This window comes from Oryzias melastigma, linkage group LG16 (genome assembly GCF_002922805.2).
Source record: "Oryzias melastigma strain HK-1 linkage group LG16, ASM292280v2, whole genome shotgun sequence".
Lineage (NCBI taxonomy): Eukaryota > Metazoa > Chordata > Actinopteri > Beloniformes > Adrianichthyidae > Oryzias > Oryzias melastigma.
Window position 1 is genome coordinate 31,336,537 of NC_050527.1, and position 18,166 is coordinate 31,354,702.

Consider the following 18,166-nt stretch of genomic DNA (forward strand, 5'->3'; position numbering starts at 1 on the left):
AAATCTGTAGACTGTAAGTTCAGTGCAATACCACTGAACCTACAGTCATGAAGTTGGCAGTTATGAACCTCTTCTTAAACTCAACCAATATATACAGTATATATATATATTTTTATATATACACACATTTTGTAGTTTTTTGGTCAATTTCAACTATTTTTTTATCTTAACTTGCAGAAAACTTGTACCAATGACATCCTTGGGTCAGTTTGACACATTTTCCACACAAACTTCCAGAAGCATTCACCTTATTATGTCATTGTGTAAACAGAAACAAGAACAGTTTGTAAATGACTCATTAAAAGAATTTCCTGCCATAATTGATGGGATGTACTAGGCAGCAGATCTTCATGCTCCTTCTGTATTTGATTGTTTTTCTATAGATGGACACCATCTGTGGGAGGCAGAAGCCAAAGTTGACAAAGACTCCGTCAAATCCGTAAGTGCTCATCCCCTAAACGCTTGTGTTTGAAATGAACCGGCATCTTCTGTCAACCCCCCCAGCTCTTTCCCCCCCTGAGACTTTCCCCTTTCCTTCCTCATCTGTCCCATGTCATGATGTAACCTTTGCTAAGGGATTGCTAATTGAAACGCAGACAGTACTGATGAGTCGATGCAATCCTGAACGGAATTTTCACAAAATCTCGTCGCGGTCACAGAGGTAAACACGAGCTCGTCTTTTTTGTTTCAAAGGAATACAGCTACGGGTTGCAAAGTGAAGCCTAATCAGGTTGAAGGACAGTGACGCCACAGCATAGCTAGACGTTTAGACAAAGTGTGAACTGGGCTTAAACACCTCATCTGGACTGGGATGGTGCGGCCAAGAACGGATCACACTCTCTCGTACCTGCTGCTTTTCATAATGAAAACAGTAAACCAGTGCACTCATTTCTCTGACTCGCAGTCACACGTTCAGGTTGTGTTAATACAACCAAAAAGGAATGAAGCAAATGTTGTTCTTTGTGTCACAAAAAGCTCCTCTTTCACTGGACTTAATTTTAATTAGATTTGCTTTTAGAAGATTTAAAAATATATATGTATATATATATATATTTGCTTGTGCACGATGACAGCATGTTTTTAAAGTGCTGATGTATTCCATCATCAGAGCCTTCTTTTTCTTACTTTTTGTGTAGAGGTCTTGATGCATTTTAACCCTTTAACACCTAAGGCGTTGCTGGTGACACTTAAACACAAAATCTTTAACGTACTGTAAATTTGCATCTGTTAATACAACCAGGGCTGGGCGATAAAACGATAATATTTATCATGATAGAACTTTTTCTTGATTGGAAATGAGTCTGTTGCGATAGACTTTTGTTTTGAAGGGTCAGAAAAACACTCGCTAGTTGCGAGTGTTTTCTCCTCTTTGGCGAGTAAAAAGTTAGATTGTTAGTCAACACTTGGTGAGTAAATACTTGCATCTAATTAGTCATGTTTATGAGCTCTTCTTTTGGTGAATTTCTTTTGTCATCTCCTGTGCGAGGTAAACACGCGCAACGCTAGACACCCCCACCCCCCCGCGGTCACTTCACCTGTGTAGCGTCTAGTTTGGCGGATGAAACAGCGGAACAAGCTGCAATTTTGAACTGAATCCTGTCAGAACTGGAGGATAAAGCTGCTTCACATAAAACAGCAACAGACAGATTAATTAAAGGTGTTGATTTGGAGACAGTGCTGTTGTTAGACGCTAATGCTATTATGCTAATGCTAACTAGCTCCTCCGTGAGTCTCCTTTATGTAAACACGGACTGGTTTAACGTCGGACAGTATTTTCCAGGACCGATCTTTAAGATTTGAAGGATAAATACAAGATTAATTCATATGACATGAATAAAAAATGTATTTACTAAATAATAGAATGGAATTCACTGAGTTTTAGCAGCATCTTTGTAGCATTACAGAGACGGTGTTGCACTTAAAACGGTGACCTGTCAGGTGTTGTGCTAAATAATCCGACTCTTAAAGGTGCAGTTTTAATGTTAATGATAGTATAATAGCAATAATCCAAAACATTATGCTGTTTTCAAGTTGTTTTTGATATGATTTAATGTAAAATGTGATCACCTGGAGACAGAATTAGGAAATCTCTAGTAAATCTGTCCTTGTTTTCTCAGCATGTTTGAATTTGAGTTTAAAGTTAGATGGCAATAAAGACATGCTCATATCATTTATAAATTAATTTTATGCCGTTTCATTTTCTTTAAAAAAAATAGAAAAAAAGTTTAACGGTAAAATGCCCGAGCTATTTCTGCGTAAAATAATATTATAATTTTGCCGTTGAAAAATTTGTTTTGGCTGCTAGATTTTTTTTTTTCTCTTAATTATCTGGGGAAAAAAAAGTTGCGTTATGTTCTTTAAGTGCATCCGTTATTTTTAAAGTATGATAGGAAATAGATATTGAAATCCAAATAACCTGCTGGTTATTACACATTTCTGTTATGAGTGTTCACATTTGACAAATATAGTTATGTGGTTTATATTGTGAAATGTGTCGTTATCGCACAATATGGTAAAAACTATATTGTGATATATATTGTTATTGCACAATATTAAAAACAACTAAACTGTGATATATATCGTTATCGCACAATATAGTAAGAACTATATCATGATATAGTATATAGTTATTGACAATATGGGAAAAACAATATCGTGATATAGTATATCGTTATCGTACAATATGGGAAAAACAATATTGTGATTATCACACAATATGGGAAAAACTATATCATGATATATATTGTTATCGCACAGTATGGGAAAAACAATGTCGTAATAAATATTTTTATCCCACAATATGGGAAAAAACTATATCCTGATAGAAAAAAAATATCTCCCAGCCCCAGATTCTTAAGGAGAAACGCGGCTTGCACCTCTTTTCTCCTTTAGAATCTACTGGAATTACGTTGATCGTGTTAACGGTTGAAGAGTAAATCAAAGAAACATAAACACTAGAGCTCCAGTGTTAAAGGGTTCAACAGTAAATAAATTGGAGGACTTTTTTTCTTGATCCTTTTATATGCAGTTAGTTATTTTATTGCATCAGAAGGTCAAACTGATAATAGATGTATTGTTGCTCAGTTGTTTTGCAGCCAGTGTTCAGCATCCTGGAAAATGCGCCAGTGTGACATGGTTGACTGCGTTCACTGGTGTAGGGAGGCTCCACTCTGTTTATTTGCAAATCCAACAAACAGTGAGCGAGCACTGGCCTTCTTTTTATGTCAGTTGCATTCAGTACTACTTTAAAGCGCTCCAGCCTTTCCTGCCTCACTGTTTTTATTGCTGTCCAGAGCGTGCTAACGCGGTTTGTTTGGAAATGAAGAGGAAAGCCATGTGCACGCATGCTTTTTACCAGTTTCAATCAACCACCTGCATGTTTTCCTTTTCATCATCTGGAAGGCAGACTGCGGCTGATCTCACCTTCAACCCCCTCCTCCCACCCCATACACCCTCCTACCTTCCCCAGAACGCAATGATGACCGACAAAAGCCTGCTTCCTGTCAAAGTCCCCACCCGGGCCTGCATGGACACACAAGCAAGTGACAGCCATCCCAGGAATTAGACACAAATTCTCTGTCGGAATTAAAGCAGTCAAAAGTTCATATCCGTCCAGACATGCAGTGCGGGAAGGGGGGGGCAGACGACCCCTCCCATAGAAACGAACGGCTGTGCAAACAAATGAGCCCGCTTCTCTTCTCTTCTGCAAGGAAAAAAAAACGACACCCCCAGGGTTTTCCTCAGAGACAAACACGGGCACTGGACCAACCTCATGGGTCCTACTACTGCAGCTACACAGTCCAGACGTGCTCATTTAGACCAGTTCACACTCCCACTTCTTGGAAACACAATCCTAAATGCATGCCAGCTGCAAAATAAACACCACTGTTGATTAGCCTTTAGAACCAACAGGAATCTGACTGTAATGTACAGCAAACCCATACTGTGTATCCATTCATTTTTTTTTATTGAAAACCATATAATGAAAGAGAGAGAACTTAAAGTCCCCCAGTGAATTTTTTTTTTAATTTAATTAATTATTTTGATTGTGATTATGAAATTTTTAACCAAACTCCCACAACCTAAATATCTTTCTAAGCCATTTTTCATATTGATCTGAAACCTCTGTTTCCAAAGTCTCCTCTAAGGGGGCGTGGCTTTTGGAGCTGAGCTGAGTACCCCCCCCGCATGTGCAGCATAGCTGTTGTGACGTAAAGGTTTATTAATTCAAACAGTCTGTCCAAGACAGTTTGATTGACAATGATTTAAAAGAAGAAATACTCAGAAATGCAAAAACAAAATTATTTCTTATTACATTTGTTCTCTTTCATAAAAAAAAATGCCTCACAGACATGTTAAAAACAAAAAAAAACAACATGATTTTCATTGGAGGGGGACTTTAAGTGCATTATCACTGTGCAAATGCTACTTTCTATCAACTCCATTGCAGTAAAAGTCATCAAACAGTGTGTAAAAATCCAAATCTATCATGTAATCGTGTTTCTGTATTTGTATTTCAGAGCACTATTGTTGTGGAGGTCCCACCATACAAGAATCAAAGAATATCCAGTCCCGTGCAAGTTAACTTCTATGTGTGCAATGGAAAGAGGAAGAGGAGCCAATACCAACGCTTCACCTACCTGCCGCCAAATGGTAATCACTTTCCCAATTGTTGTGTTTCCATGAACTTCAGAACCATGGCATCGAACGTTGTAATCATTATTCCAAGGATTTCTCAAAAGTCTTGACATCTGTATTTTATAATTTAGCTCAGCTGTCAAAAGACAACTTGGGCTCATTTGTTGGTGGATGTTTTTGAGGTATTACCTGGCAACCTTTGGCTGTGAGGGATGTTTATGCTGCAGTGCGGCGGCCTTCCTGGACTGGGAGCTGAACTTGCTGAGTGACAGACAGCGCTTTAGGTCCTGTCGATGTAGCAAAGTTTGTCTCCAGGGAACCTTTTCACACCCTGCCTCACAGAGCGCCTCCCTGAAACATAGACACACCAAAAAACTGTTGGGGGGACTCACACAAAAATGCACCTTGTCGTTCGTGTAGCAACTTGAAGAGCCAGGAATACCTTCTTGGTGTGTGCTTCTGGCCAAAGTGTTTATAGACACCTTTCATAATGGAATTGAAAGAATGAATGCCAGAGTTTAGTTTTTCAAAAACTTAAAATGAAATGTTTTTGCTTAGAGGCACATAAAGCATGGGCTTATCAAGGTCTATTTTTTTTATAAAAATGTATATAAAAATTTGGCTAAATAGAGTTGAAGAAGTGAAGCTGATTTCCCTGCATTAAACATATTTTGTGTCTTATGCTACGTTCACACTGGACCTCTTCCAATGCAAAGTCTATGAAAGGCATATATAGCGATTCGGGCTTCCGCATTCTAAAGTCTCGTGTTCATGTGATGCTACGCAAGTTTTTGAAGCTTTTTTTGGGCTATCATACAACTGTGCGACTATAGAAAGTGAAACCAGTTGAAGTTTCTATTTGGATTTGGTTGTGATGTATGTCGAGCTTCCAACTTCCAACCAACTTTTTGAAAACTGATCATGAAGGAGAAATTAATTATTACGGTTTGTGAACCGGATGGAATTCTATGACACCAAGTCTTTCATATATCGGAATATAGCTGTGAAACAGGAAGTCTGGAGAAAATTTTGGGAGATTTTCTCCGCTTTGACATTTTGTACTAAGCCTCTTCCAACTGTGAGTACATGTGCTAGCACTGTTTCAACGCATTCTCACTCCCAACTCATCATATATGGTCGTTCAGGCCCCCTCCGCGTCACTTGTTGATGTCCCCAACTCATCATTTTTTGACGTGCTGGCTGTTCCCAAGAAATCAGGGGTCCCCCACCCTCGGGACGTGAACCGGTAACCCAACCCGGCAGCGGTACCCTATCTCTAACCTGGTGACAGTGCCCAAACCACCAGACTCAGAAACAGCTTCTTCCCTGAAGCTGTCAGGATGTTGAACTCTGGGAGACTGATGTGTCCTGATTGTGCTTTCGTGCTTGAATGTGTGTGTGCATGTGTATAGTATAATTTAACAAAAATTTGAGTATTTTTACATGCAGTTATATGGTATTTATTTTATCCATAAAATACTTTATTGACTTATATTTTTGTAAGTATTGGTAGAATATTGTGTTGTATTTAGTATTGTAAATTTTCATATTGTACCTGTTTTTTCCTTCACATGTACCGGGACCTGAGTTCCAATCACATGCCAGTGACATTCATTTGTCCACTGGTCCACAAAATAAATCCTTGAATCCTAACCCGGTACTGGTAACCTGGTGCTGGTGCCCTAACCTTGTGTCGGTACCCTAACCTGGTATCGGTACCCTAACCTGGTATCAGGACTCTAGCCTGGTGCCGGTGCCCTAACCCTAACCTGGTATCGGTACCCTAACCTGGTGCCGGTACCCTAACCTGTTGCTGGTGCTCTAACCTTGTGCTGGTAGCCTAACCTGGTATCAGGATCCTAGCCTGGTGCCGGTGCCCTAATCTGCTATGGGTACTCTAGCCCGGTACTGGTTCCAAGTCTGGTACAGTGTCCTGAGGGTTGGGGAACCGTGACTTAATGGGAACAGCCAACATGTCAAAAAAATGACAAGTTGAGGACACCCAAAACGTCAAAAAGTGACTCAGAGGGGGGCTAGCACCAAACGTCTATATATGATGAATTAGGAGTGAGAATGTGTAGATTGTTTAGCAACAGACCTGTGTGACCTTTGTTCAAATACCCACATACAGCATGTTTTGAATATGCTATGCATGTCCAGGGTGTACATAGCATAAATTAACTTCAGGATAAACTTACCTAGTTCACCGGACAGTCTCTTGACTCTGAACAGTTCAGTCTCTGGAAAAAGCACTGCGAGGTCCAGCCAGCTTTCAGCAGCTTCACGCTGGTTTTTGGGATCCCAACCAGCATCTGCAAATTTGATAGACCTACATCTGCGTCATGAAAACCAGTGGAATCCATTAGATCAAAACAACAATATCTTGTTTTCATTGATCTACGGCTAATGGGTCTAATGCCTCGGGGATAGGATGCAGGGTGTTTTAAGTCTAGAGCTGTTAATAAGATGTGACATTTACATTATCAGCAGATGTATTTATGGTCACGGGAGATAAGCGATCAGGATTTTGGATGAGGCTCTTAAAACAAGTAAAGCATGGCCCTATTTAGAGATGCCTGATTATGTGATGGACAAGTGCACTGTGGGTAAGTACAGCAGTGTAGAAGGCAGAAAGTGTGGCCATATATAGCCTATCCATTTCACACTGTGTATATCCACCTTGGCAGAGGCAGAGAAAGACATACAAGGTTTCTCAGCCTCCACAGAGCATCTCTTAATCACTGCTGTTGGCATAAACACACAGGTCTAATTAAAAGATGACTTGTGTTTTTTTTTCTTTTGCTGACAAATGTACCATGTTCAGAGTGTGGAGCACACAAGCAGAAAACAAACAAAAGAAAAACTCAAATTTATATGTATAAGTACAATAATAATCACAGCTTGATTGAGAAAGTCTTATCTTGTAGAGAAAGTACAATACATAATAATTATATACCAACTCTACTGACACATGACAAATTATAGAACTGATTTGTGAAAACAAAACAACAAAAAAGCAACTTTTAAGGTTGAAATATTACATCACTTTTGACTTACAATATTTTTTGACTATGAAAAACTTATTTTTTTTTTAGTGTGTATACATAGTCGTCTTAAGATCCCACCACTGTAACCCTTTAACACCTGAGGCGTCGCCGATGACTCCTAAACACAAAATCTTTAACAAACTGTAACTTTTTAACCATTAACAACTGCAGCTCACTTTTCTCCTTCAGAATCTGCTGGAATTATATTGATCGTGTTAACTGTTGAAAAGTTACAGAAAACAAAGAACAAAAACACTGGAGCTCTGATGTTAAAGGGTTAAGCAAGCTGTGGCTTAGATTCAAATACTTTTTCCGAGAATTGTGGATCAGGATTACCATTGGAATCAAGATTGTCTTGTCAAAACAACCATTTCTTGTCAGTGGGTATTTTTTTGAAGTATGTAATAAAGCACATAAATGATGCTCAGATTTGCATTTCTGAGAATTCTTTATTCAAATAGCTAGGAATCAGTAGCAGACAAAAAATGCTGTTGGAAAAAGGCTTGTAGGTGTGTTGCAGAAGCTACAACAGCAAACCACAAACTCCCTGTTCCGCTTCGTTCTGATACATCCACTTGCAGACGAATAAATCCATTTATGCTTTTTTTTCCCTCGTCTGAGCTGGCATCTGGCTCAAAACTGTACGGCTAGATCGCTCCAATATTGCTCAATATTTTACTAATTTTAGGTTAGATTAGCGGGACAGATAGCAGTTTTGGGTGGTAGGAACAGGCTTAACAACACTGCCCAAAACTCAGAGGTGAATTTCTAATGAACTCTTGCTGCTCTGCAGAAATTATGTCCTTGAAAACAACACAGGTTTTTGGCTAAAAATGCCGCAATCTTGATTTAAAGACCACTGGGAAAGAAATTTAATTTAATCAAGAAATTTAAAATAGATCCAATGATGTTAAGAGTGGTACTTTAAATTTGTGATGTAAAGAGGATCTTATAAAGTGACGTAAGGGACACTTGTTTTGCAGCTACAACTACCACCTTGTTGCCATATTTAGCTTTTAGTGGGTTGTCTAGGTGATTTCTTTCTTTCTTTCTTTCTTTTGCTTATAGAAATAGAAACTGCACGTTTGGAGTTTCAGACGATGTCACTTGAAAAGTTGTTCTTTGTTTAAAGTCATCTCAGTATCCCCAATTATATTGTTGTTTTTGTTTAAAAAGGGGAGTTTTTAAGTAATTTTTAAAATTTGACTGTTTTTTTTATAGCATCCTATTCTTGTTTGGTCATGGTACTGTCAAATACTGACAAACTTTAAACGTTCTTGTCATGCTGATTATCAATAGATCAAGCAAAGGAACAGAACAAGTAGGACACATTGGGAGGTGTCAGACCACCACTTGAAAACAACAAGTAAAACTCTAAACTAAGTACTACTGTGTTCAACAGGAAGTTAGTGAAGAGAAGCCAGCAGAGGAGTAGTGTGTCCCACTGCTTTGCTTCTGTCATAACATGCACCTACCAAGTATTTATGACAGAAAAGCAATGCAGTTCTGTCCAAAACAATGACAAACACAAATAAATGCTTGAGTATTTTTAAGTATCTTAAATGATTTGGAATATTTACCTAAAAACAAGAAAGGTCTTGGTCTTGAAAAAGAGCCTTGAGGAACACCAAACATGAAAGGGCCCATTGTGGAAACAAACAAACAAACAATACATCATGTTATACTTCTGTTTAGTTAGAAGTTTTATTGTTAAATAAAAAGTATTTTTCTTTCATTTAATCATACTGTCTGCTTTTTTAAAAGTTAACAAGGCAACATTTGTGACTGTAACTGTTTCATAATTTGAGCGCAGCAACACGTCAGGAAATCCTTATGAAGTCTTTGAGGGTTTCAGTGTGCATGCGTGTGTCTTCGATGAGTGAAACAACCAACACTGCGGCCGCGTTCTGAGGGTGAGGGGGGCCGGGGAGGAGGACACCCACGCACTTACACACATTTGTCAACACTTTTTTGCTCGCTTGTATGAAAAGGCTCTTCCGGCCCCGTGTCCCACTTCAAGCACAGTTGTGGTCAGTGACGTTGTTTAGAGAGAACATTTCTTTCACACTCTGGTGGCTGCTCTTCTATAAAAAGACAAACCCACTCCTTAAAATAGCCAGACTTGTTTAAAACAGCGGAAGGATGAAGCAAACACTCTATGGGACGCAGATGCTGAAAACCACCTTTATTTTCCATTTAGGTCACGTGACCACCTTGTTATTCTTTGAAACTAATGAAAACATTATCGGCATCCACTGTTGCAGAACACTAAAGCCAGCTTTTGAACAACTGGAAACAAAAATGTTCCTTTCAACTTCAATATTTGAATAGATTGCACTGTTTCAGGCATGTAAGCAGATTTTATCAGCTCCTACCCTGCCTCCTGTGTTAGCTGCATCCTGTTATCAGATGCAGTCCAGACAAACATTGATTGCTTTAATGAATTTAAACATAAATTATAGACAGATGCAGATGAGCTTTGTAGCATAACAGTGATCCTATATTTGCTATAGAAAAATTCAGATTAAAACCTGTAACACTGGACTGGATTGTTGCTTTTTTGTTGAATTTATGAGGTGAAATATACAATAATCCCCAACAACAGACCTGGTTATGTTCCAAACTTTCTTCTCTAATAGGAAAAGAATGATATCCCATTAACTAAAGCCAAATGCTGTAAAGCTGTACCTTCCACTGCACTTGTGGTTCAGGTTTAAATGCCGCTCCATATGATGTACAAAAGCTTCAGCTGGAGTTATCTGGCCCCCAGAATGAGCCGTGCTTTTCCAAGCTCACGTCCAATCACTATTGCGTGAGTGGAGACGTTACGTGTCACTCTTCAAATAAAAAAAGCAGTTTTTACCAACCACATAAAGCAACAAGCTCCAAAAAAAAAAAAAAAAAAAAGTGCTGGCAATGACCTAAGCTCTAGCTTCTCGGAACCCCTTGGTTTTTACAGGCCGTTTGGAGATTCTTCTGTAAGATCCAGTTCTATTCTTAACACTCGCGGGTCCTAACTCCCCCACGGTGCTGTGTTTGGTGGTTGGACATGGGGAGACGGTGGCCAGAAACATGTTCTGTGACACATGCAGCAGAACTTAATGAGCCACACATTGTTCTCTATGTTTTTAGTCAGTGTCAGAACTCTTTCCGTCATGATCTCAATATGTGATGTTATTAGATCTGTCACCAACTTACTCATGCACACAATGTTGTCAGTGTCTCGGTTGTATACTCTGTGGTACCTCTTAAGTAATAAATGCCACTTTTCATATGATTAGGATCATGCCTATAGAAAAATACTAGACTTGTCCAGTTTTATTTTTCTTCTTGGTCCTAAACTGTCATCATTGGCAATTGCATTTACTTATCTTTGGTTATAAAATACATAAACATGCACATGCATTGCACGATTTTTCCTTTCATCAGTTAAAGATCCACTTCAATGAAAATTGTGTTTTTGGTGTTTTTAACTTTTTTTGCCTATTCTTATAATAGAGGACACATATAAAGAAAATTAAGCTTAAATTGGCATTTCTAAGAATTTCTTCATTAAAATTGTTCTAAATTAGGAGCAAACGAAAGATGCTGTTTTATTTGCGACAAAGAAAATACTCTGGGAGGGCCGCAATGTCCTTGTTCTGGTCCTTCTGATGCATCTTCTTGTAGATAAATAGATTCAGCTCCAAATTGCTTGCTCTTTTGTTGCACCGCTAATTTTAGCATAGGGTTGTGAGGGCCTGTAAGCTAGCTGGAGAAAGTGTAAACACAGGGATGAAGGAATGATGGGAAATGAGAGCAGGCTTACTTGTACCAACAGTCTTACCAACAACTCAGAGGCAAATGTCTGATGAACCACTGCCACTATGCAGACACTATGTCCTAGAAAACCACACAGTTTTTAATATTATTATTAAAAGACCACTGTGATTACTTTTACAGTAGATCTAAAGATGATTGGAGTGGGACTTTAAAGAAATACATTTTAAGAAAAATCCCTCCCCTCCACCCGATCAATTGCATACATGCAGACAGCTGGGAGACGTCCAGAGATGGCATCGACTGACTGTGGGCTGGAACTCACGTGTTGTGAGGAAATAGAAGCCGACTGAAGTTGGGGACTCGCCTGGTGAATCTGTTTTCTCAGCTCCCACCCAAAGTGGAAACGAGACACTCAGATGAGCTAAGCAGAAGGGAAGACCTATGTTTATATCTGTGGCAACGGGTGAGGAATTTTTTAGGGAAAGGAAAAGAAAAAGTCTGTTTGCTGAAGAAAGAAAGAACCTCCAACGAAAGCAATTAGATTTGACAAGCCATCAGATTTTCTATAAGCCAAATTTGCAGCATCCAAACAATGGTTTTGGTTTTTATGTTCTTTTTCTTTTTGCTGCAATAAAGTTGGAGGATTTCTCTTTGTTTAGTGGATCATGACGTGGCTTCCGTTAAAACTAAAATTATCAGAGCAAATTGAATACTGAATTTCCTCCACAAAAAAGCACACTTTAAAACGTTTTTTTAGAATGTGAAACACTTTAAATGGATTGCTTCTGGTGGTACCTACCAATGTCAATCTTGAGAAGTAGGCTACACAGCGCTCTGTTAGAATGTTTAGATGGGTGTTGTGAATACTCCAACTTGGTTAATGTTTAGCGCTGTGAGACTATTTTAATTTATGTGTTAATAACAAGGTTGGGAGTCAGCATATCACAGTAATGTTTGTTTTACCGGCATCTGTCTGTTTTTTTTTTTTTTTTTAAAGGTTGGGTGTTATGTTCATGGCTAACGTGTAGCACTTACTAACAAGAGTGGGAGTTAGCGTAGTCGTATTAACTTCTCTTTTAGCGTTATCAATCTGTTTCTTTCCCCTCTCGCAAACAAGGTTGGGTGATATTGTGAATAAGCTAACTCTGCTATCATGGCTAACCACATAGCACTGTTGGACGATTTTCTTTTTATTTAAGTGTTACTAACAAGGGTGAGAGTTAGTGTAATCACAGAAAGTTTCTTTCAGCGGTATCAGTCTGTTTTTTTACCTCTCGCAAACAAGGTTGTGTTGTATTGTGAATACACTAACACTCCTAAAGTGTAGAAGTATCAGTCTGTTTTTTTAACCTCTTGTAAACATGGTTACATGTAGGTGTTATTGTTAATAAGCTAACGTGGAGCACTGTCTGACAATTTTTTTTACATGTTGCTAACAAGGGTAGGAGTTATTGTAGACATAGTAATGTTTCTTTTTGCAGTATCACCTTTAATCTCACAAACAAGGTTAGTCATTATTGTGACAACACCAATGTGGCTAACGTGTAGTATTGTCTGACTTTTTTTTTTACGTGTTGCTGGAAGGTTGGGAGTTATAGTGGCCACAGTAATGTTTTTTTTTAGCAGTATCAGTCTGTTTTTTTTACTTTTCGCAAATAAGGTTGGGTGGTGTTGTGAAAATGCTATCACTACTACCGTGTAGCAGTATTAGGTTTTTTTTTTTACATGCTACTAATAGTGCTGGGAGTTAGCTTAGTCACAGTAGGCTAATGTTTGTTTTAGTAGTATCAGTCTATTTTTTTTCGTTTTGCTAACAAGGGTGGGAGGTATTGTATTCACAGTAACATTTCTTTGAGTAGTATCAGTCTGTTTTTTCTATTTTCTTGCAAACAAGGTTGGGTGGCGTTGTGAAAATGCTAACGCTGCTATCGCGTAGCAGTATTAGACTTTTTTTTACATGTTACTAACATTGCTCAGTGTTAGCGTAATCACAGTAAACTAATGTTTGTTTTTTAGTAGTATCAGTCTGTTTTTTCATGTGTTTCAAACAAGGTTGAGTGTTAAGGCATTAGGAATATGCTACTGAGGATAACGTGTTACAAACAAATTCTAGAGTTACTGCGACCACAGTTAATAAAGTCTGACTTATCTCTGACTCTTTTATCTTACTAAACACGCTTTATAGTTCGGTGCACATTATATATGAAATTAGCTCAAATATAGACCATTTATTGACAGTGCGCTTTATAATCTGGTGCGCCCTACAGTGTGGCAAATACTGTAGTTAGACTTAGCATGACAATTCCAACACGGCTTCTCTCTCCTTGGCAATCTTGTCTCCATGCATTAAATAGAATAAACAGCAGAAGGAAGACACAGTGAATGCATTGTGACCTAGCTGTTATTCCTCATACTTCAGAGACCAGGCCTGTGCATCAAGAGATTCACCTTACGATGGTTCCCCACATGCTAAGCCTCAATCCCCGGGCTCCTACAGCAGACAGGCTTGACGTAAATGTTCTCCCTCCGGCGTTATGGCTGCACCGCAGCTTTGCGCCCTGGAGGCCACGACAAATGTCTTCTTAGATCCAACTTGAAAAAAACATTGCAAGTGACAAAAAACAGGCTGTCTTTCATGTGACACTTCATTTGCAACTTCAGCTCCTGCTATCAGCCAGGAGTTGTGCATAAAGTCAAACCGTTTGAACAGACATTTGATTCAGTTAGGAAACTGCATGAGTAAATGTCACTTGGAGCAAGTAAAGCCAAAAACTTTTAATGGCTGGCATCAAGCACTCACCACACCCATTAACACGTTTTAACAGTGTGTGGAAATAGAAACAGTATGTCCATTGTGACTCAGAAGACTTTGTTATGCTTTAGGGTATCTTAACACTGGCCTATTAGTTTTGAGCTGGCACAATCTGTGCATATGTACTTTTATAATAACTCAGCAGAGAGCTTGTTAATATGGATCTCTTTACATCTCTCAGTGCCGCCTATATGTCTGTTTGCAATGGTTCTACTCTGAGATCCTCAATTAATAGGAACCCTTTATTGACATTTCAGAGTAAGCATATGATATCTGTCTGTCAAAACTGGTCAGGAAGCAACGCAGACAGGCTGAACCAGATTAGAAATTTGAAGAGGGGAAGCAGGATGATCAAGCCGGGAGGTCACAGCACTCTCCTGCATTAGTTGAGGTCTCAGGCTCCTGAAACCACAGTCTCAGCACTGCAACTTCTAACTCAAGGAGCCTAATCAAAATCAAATCAGCTCTTTTTTTGTTCACTCCACCATTATCTTTCAGTCCTCAGAGAAACAATTACTTCTCAACTACGGAAGAAACTTTAGGGCTTTTCAAAAGGCAGCATCAACAGCAGTAGTTCATTGCTTTACAGTACTTTTATTGGATATCAGAACTGAAGGGCAGTCCAAAGAAAATAGGTCCTATTCATTATTAGAGCCAGCTGTGGCTTTCCACACTGATGACTCATCCATTTTTCTATCCCCCATTCTTCAGCTTTTTTCTTGGTGTGGTAAAGATGGGTGGCAGGGGAGATGTGTGAGGGTTTCTCTGTTAGAGAATTTAGCCAAGTTGATCCCGGGCCCAGATCCACTGGTTGTTGTTTATTTGGATTATGAAGGGTATGGTGGCCGCAATTCAGCTTTCGGTTGAGTACTCACTGAGCCAAGTGGATTCTTGCACATTTCTTGATATCTGCACCTCTTTTTCTGCTTTTTTCCCCCTTCCAGTGCCGATAATAAAGACAGAACCCAATGATGACTATGATTCTCTGGGGTCTGTTGGGCTCTCCTTGCATTCAAAGCACTACTATGGCCAGCCCAGACTCAATTCAATCATGCCGGTGGCCGATCCTGACGCCTGTCTGGTGGCTGGCTACCCTCCTTGTCTGCCTAGTCATGCTGCCATAACAACGTCATCTGCCAGCTCCAGTCCTACGCTCCATGACCTGTCCCCTGTAGCGTACAACAAATGCCTCTCAAGCAGTCCCACCAATGGAGCCCCGCCAGCCCCCATTGTGCTCCCTATTCCGGAGACGACCGTCTGCCCTAACCTTCCCCATCCAACCCCGCAGGACCCCAACCCCTCTTTAGGGATGCTTGATTCTCAGGGCAGCCCTATTCACCTCAACAGCCCTGGACCCCATAGTTATCATCCTATCTATGCCAACAGCAGCTCCTCGTCCTCCCCAGTGTCCCACCCTTCCACACCAAGTGGAGCTGCAGAGAGTCCGTTTGCTCAATCCTACAGCCCCAGTCCCACACAAGTAGCAGCCAGCTCGACCCAAGCTGGAGGGAGCCCAGCCAGTCTGCTTCCTGAGGATGCCAGTCCCATATCAGCTGCCATCACCGTCAAGCAAGAACCTCAGGAACTGGACCAGATGTACCTAGATGATGGTGAGTTATTATGACCCTTTCCTCAACCTTTGATAAAAATAAGTTCTGAAATATTTTAAACTCGTTCATGGAAGTCATCACTGTTTACGTACCACCCCACTTTACTTTTACACCTTTTGCTTCTCTGCAATCCATCACTCAGAGTGCTGCTTCCTGCTCCACCTCTCAGAACTCCCTGATACAACTCCTGCTGCAGAGTTACAGATGTTTTATTTTAGTCCCTGTGAGTGTATTTTCCTTTTATTCTAGCAATCTGCCAAGCTTTTGTTGTCCAAGCGTCTGCTTCGCTTCAAAATGGCAAATTGCCTTGATGGGATTCTGAAACAATCTGTCAAAACATCAGAGTGCCGAGGTCACCTGGGGTGCAGCAGAACAAAAACAGTGGCACACGCGTAGTGAGCCAAACTGTTGACACAACGGCTAATGAAGGAAGCAAAACAATGGGTAGAGGTTTCCTGAGCCGAACGGTTCTCCCCTATATTCTAGGAGGGATGCAGAGAGGCAAAAGGCAGGGGCTTTGTTTTCCTGTGTTGTCCCCGCGGAGTCGACACCTCACGGCTGTCGTCATCAGGGGAGTCTGCAGGTCACTGATCTCCCTCTGGCAGTGAAACCAGTCCCACCCGAGGGACTACATGGCCTGGTTTATTGCCTCATGTGTCCATCTCACATTATGTCTCTTAGGTCAGCAACCTGTTATCTGTGTTAGCAGATGCCTCACTTGTTATGATATACATTTGTGGATCATGTCACTGGCGTCTTGCCAGTTTAAAAACTAGAGAAAAAAATATCTGTGTATCCTATCAGGGCTGGGAAAGGTAGGTGTTGAGTAAGCTGATGTAGTGTGTATGCCTATACCTCTGTGCATACAGTTGTTCTCTAGCATCATCCTGCTTTACTTGCTCTTCACTCAGCAGCTCTGGGACTATGGGGGTGATAGGTACGAGGGAACCGAGGGAGTTTAGCTGTGAAACTGTGTAATTGAGATGAAAATCTGTTGTCAGCATTTCTGTCAGTACTTATAAATCCCATTAGCTTACACTTCACCAACAATCAGTACAATCAGTTTTTTTCTTTTAATTTTTGAAATTTTATAAATTTTTTTCTGTCCAATTTCCTCATACAATTAATTTGCTTTTCTTTCTTTTTTTTTCTTAACTTGTCAGATAATCAGATACTAGTTGAGAGCCTCTTGTGTTGGACAGATTTTACTGTCATAACAGAGGTTAATGATCTTCTGACAAGCAAAGTGTATATTTGTATAAACCCCTTCTGTATTTTATGCTAAATTTTATTTATATTGATTATGTTTTGTCCTTTTTTGTGTGTGTGTTGGACCCTGTAGAAAAGAAGAAGAGGGAGGTTGGGGGGACACACAAAAGAAAGGTAAAAGAGGGGAGTTTAGACAAAAAAAAGAAGATAGTAACATCATAAAACAACCAGGTATAAATAGCAATCTGGAATTTGTTTGTTTTTCAATAAATCAGCCTTTCACTGTCACTTGGACCTGGTGATCAGATAAATAATATCCATGCCAGAAAAAAAAAGGTTTCTTCATTCTACAGCAAGGAAACAAGAAAAAATGGTGGAAGAAATCATCAGCATTTTCTTTTTTTTAATTGCAATTTCGTTATGAAATACATCACTTACAATATTTTGGGTATTTTCCACCATTTTGTCTTCTATCTGCTCAGTTTGATTAATTCGAATCGATCTAGGCTCAATAAACCAATAATCGATGCATAAAAATATAAATCAATTTTGCACACAAAAGCTAAAGTCTGCTAGCTTGACTCTAACGTTAAATGGAATATCCCATAGGACGGCTAATGCTAACGTTTGGTCCACCTAAACATACATTGCTGACTAAATTAACATCTTTATTTACTGTCAGGGATTAATTTTACAGACTTTTCTTTAAAGACAAATTTTTTTAAAGTAACTATTTGTAGTCTAAAACACAGTTTCCTGGTCATTCTTTCTTCTTCTTCTGGAATAAGGTGTAATGCTATAGCGTGATCGCCGCCTAGTGGCCAAACTGAAACGCCCTCCTGGAGAGGCAGAACAATTGTTGAAGCGTCTCCGTTTGAAAATCCATGAAACGTATGATATTAACAATCTCATTATTTTATTAATAAATTTAACAGTATGTGAACTGGATCAGATTAATATGAATACCTTCAAAACATTATTGACGTGTTTCTAAACGAATGTGTAAACTCAAAGTTGAAATGAATCGAGTGGATTCTAGTCTCTTGGGTGCCGGTCTCCTGGGCCCGGCGGTCTCCTCCCCACGCCGG

The 18,166-nt window shown here is 39.6% G+C and overlaps 1 protein-coding gene across 1 annotated transcript in view; it reads left to right on the plus strand.

Moving 5' to 3' along the window:
- Positions 1 to 18,166, plus strand: part of LOC112140481 (nuclear factor of activated T-cells, cytoplasmic 1) — a 78,331-nt gene that overhangs the window by 34,797 nt on the left and 25,368 nt on the right. The window contains exons 7-9 of the mRNA XM_024263438.2: positions 384 to 439; positions 4,521 to 4,653; positions 15,204 to 15,869. Coding sequence (XP_024119206.1) covers positions 384 to 439; positions 4,521 to 4,653; positions 15,204 to 15,869 — 855 coding nt within the window. The remainder of the gene's footprint in view (positions 1 to 383; positions 440 to 4,520; positions 4,654 to 15,203; positions 15,870 to 18,166) is intronic.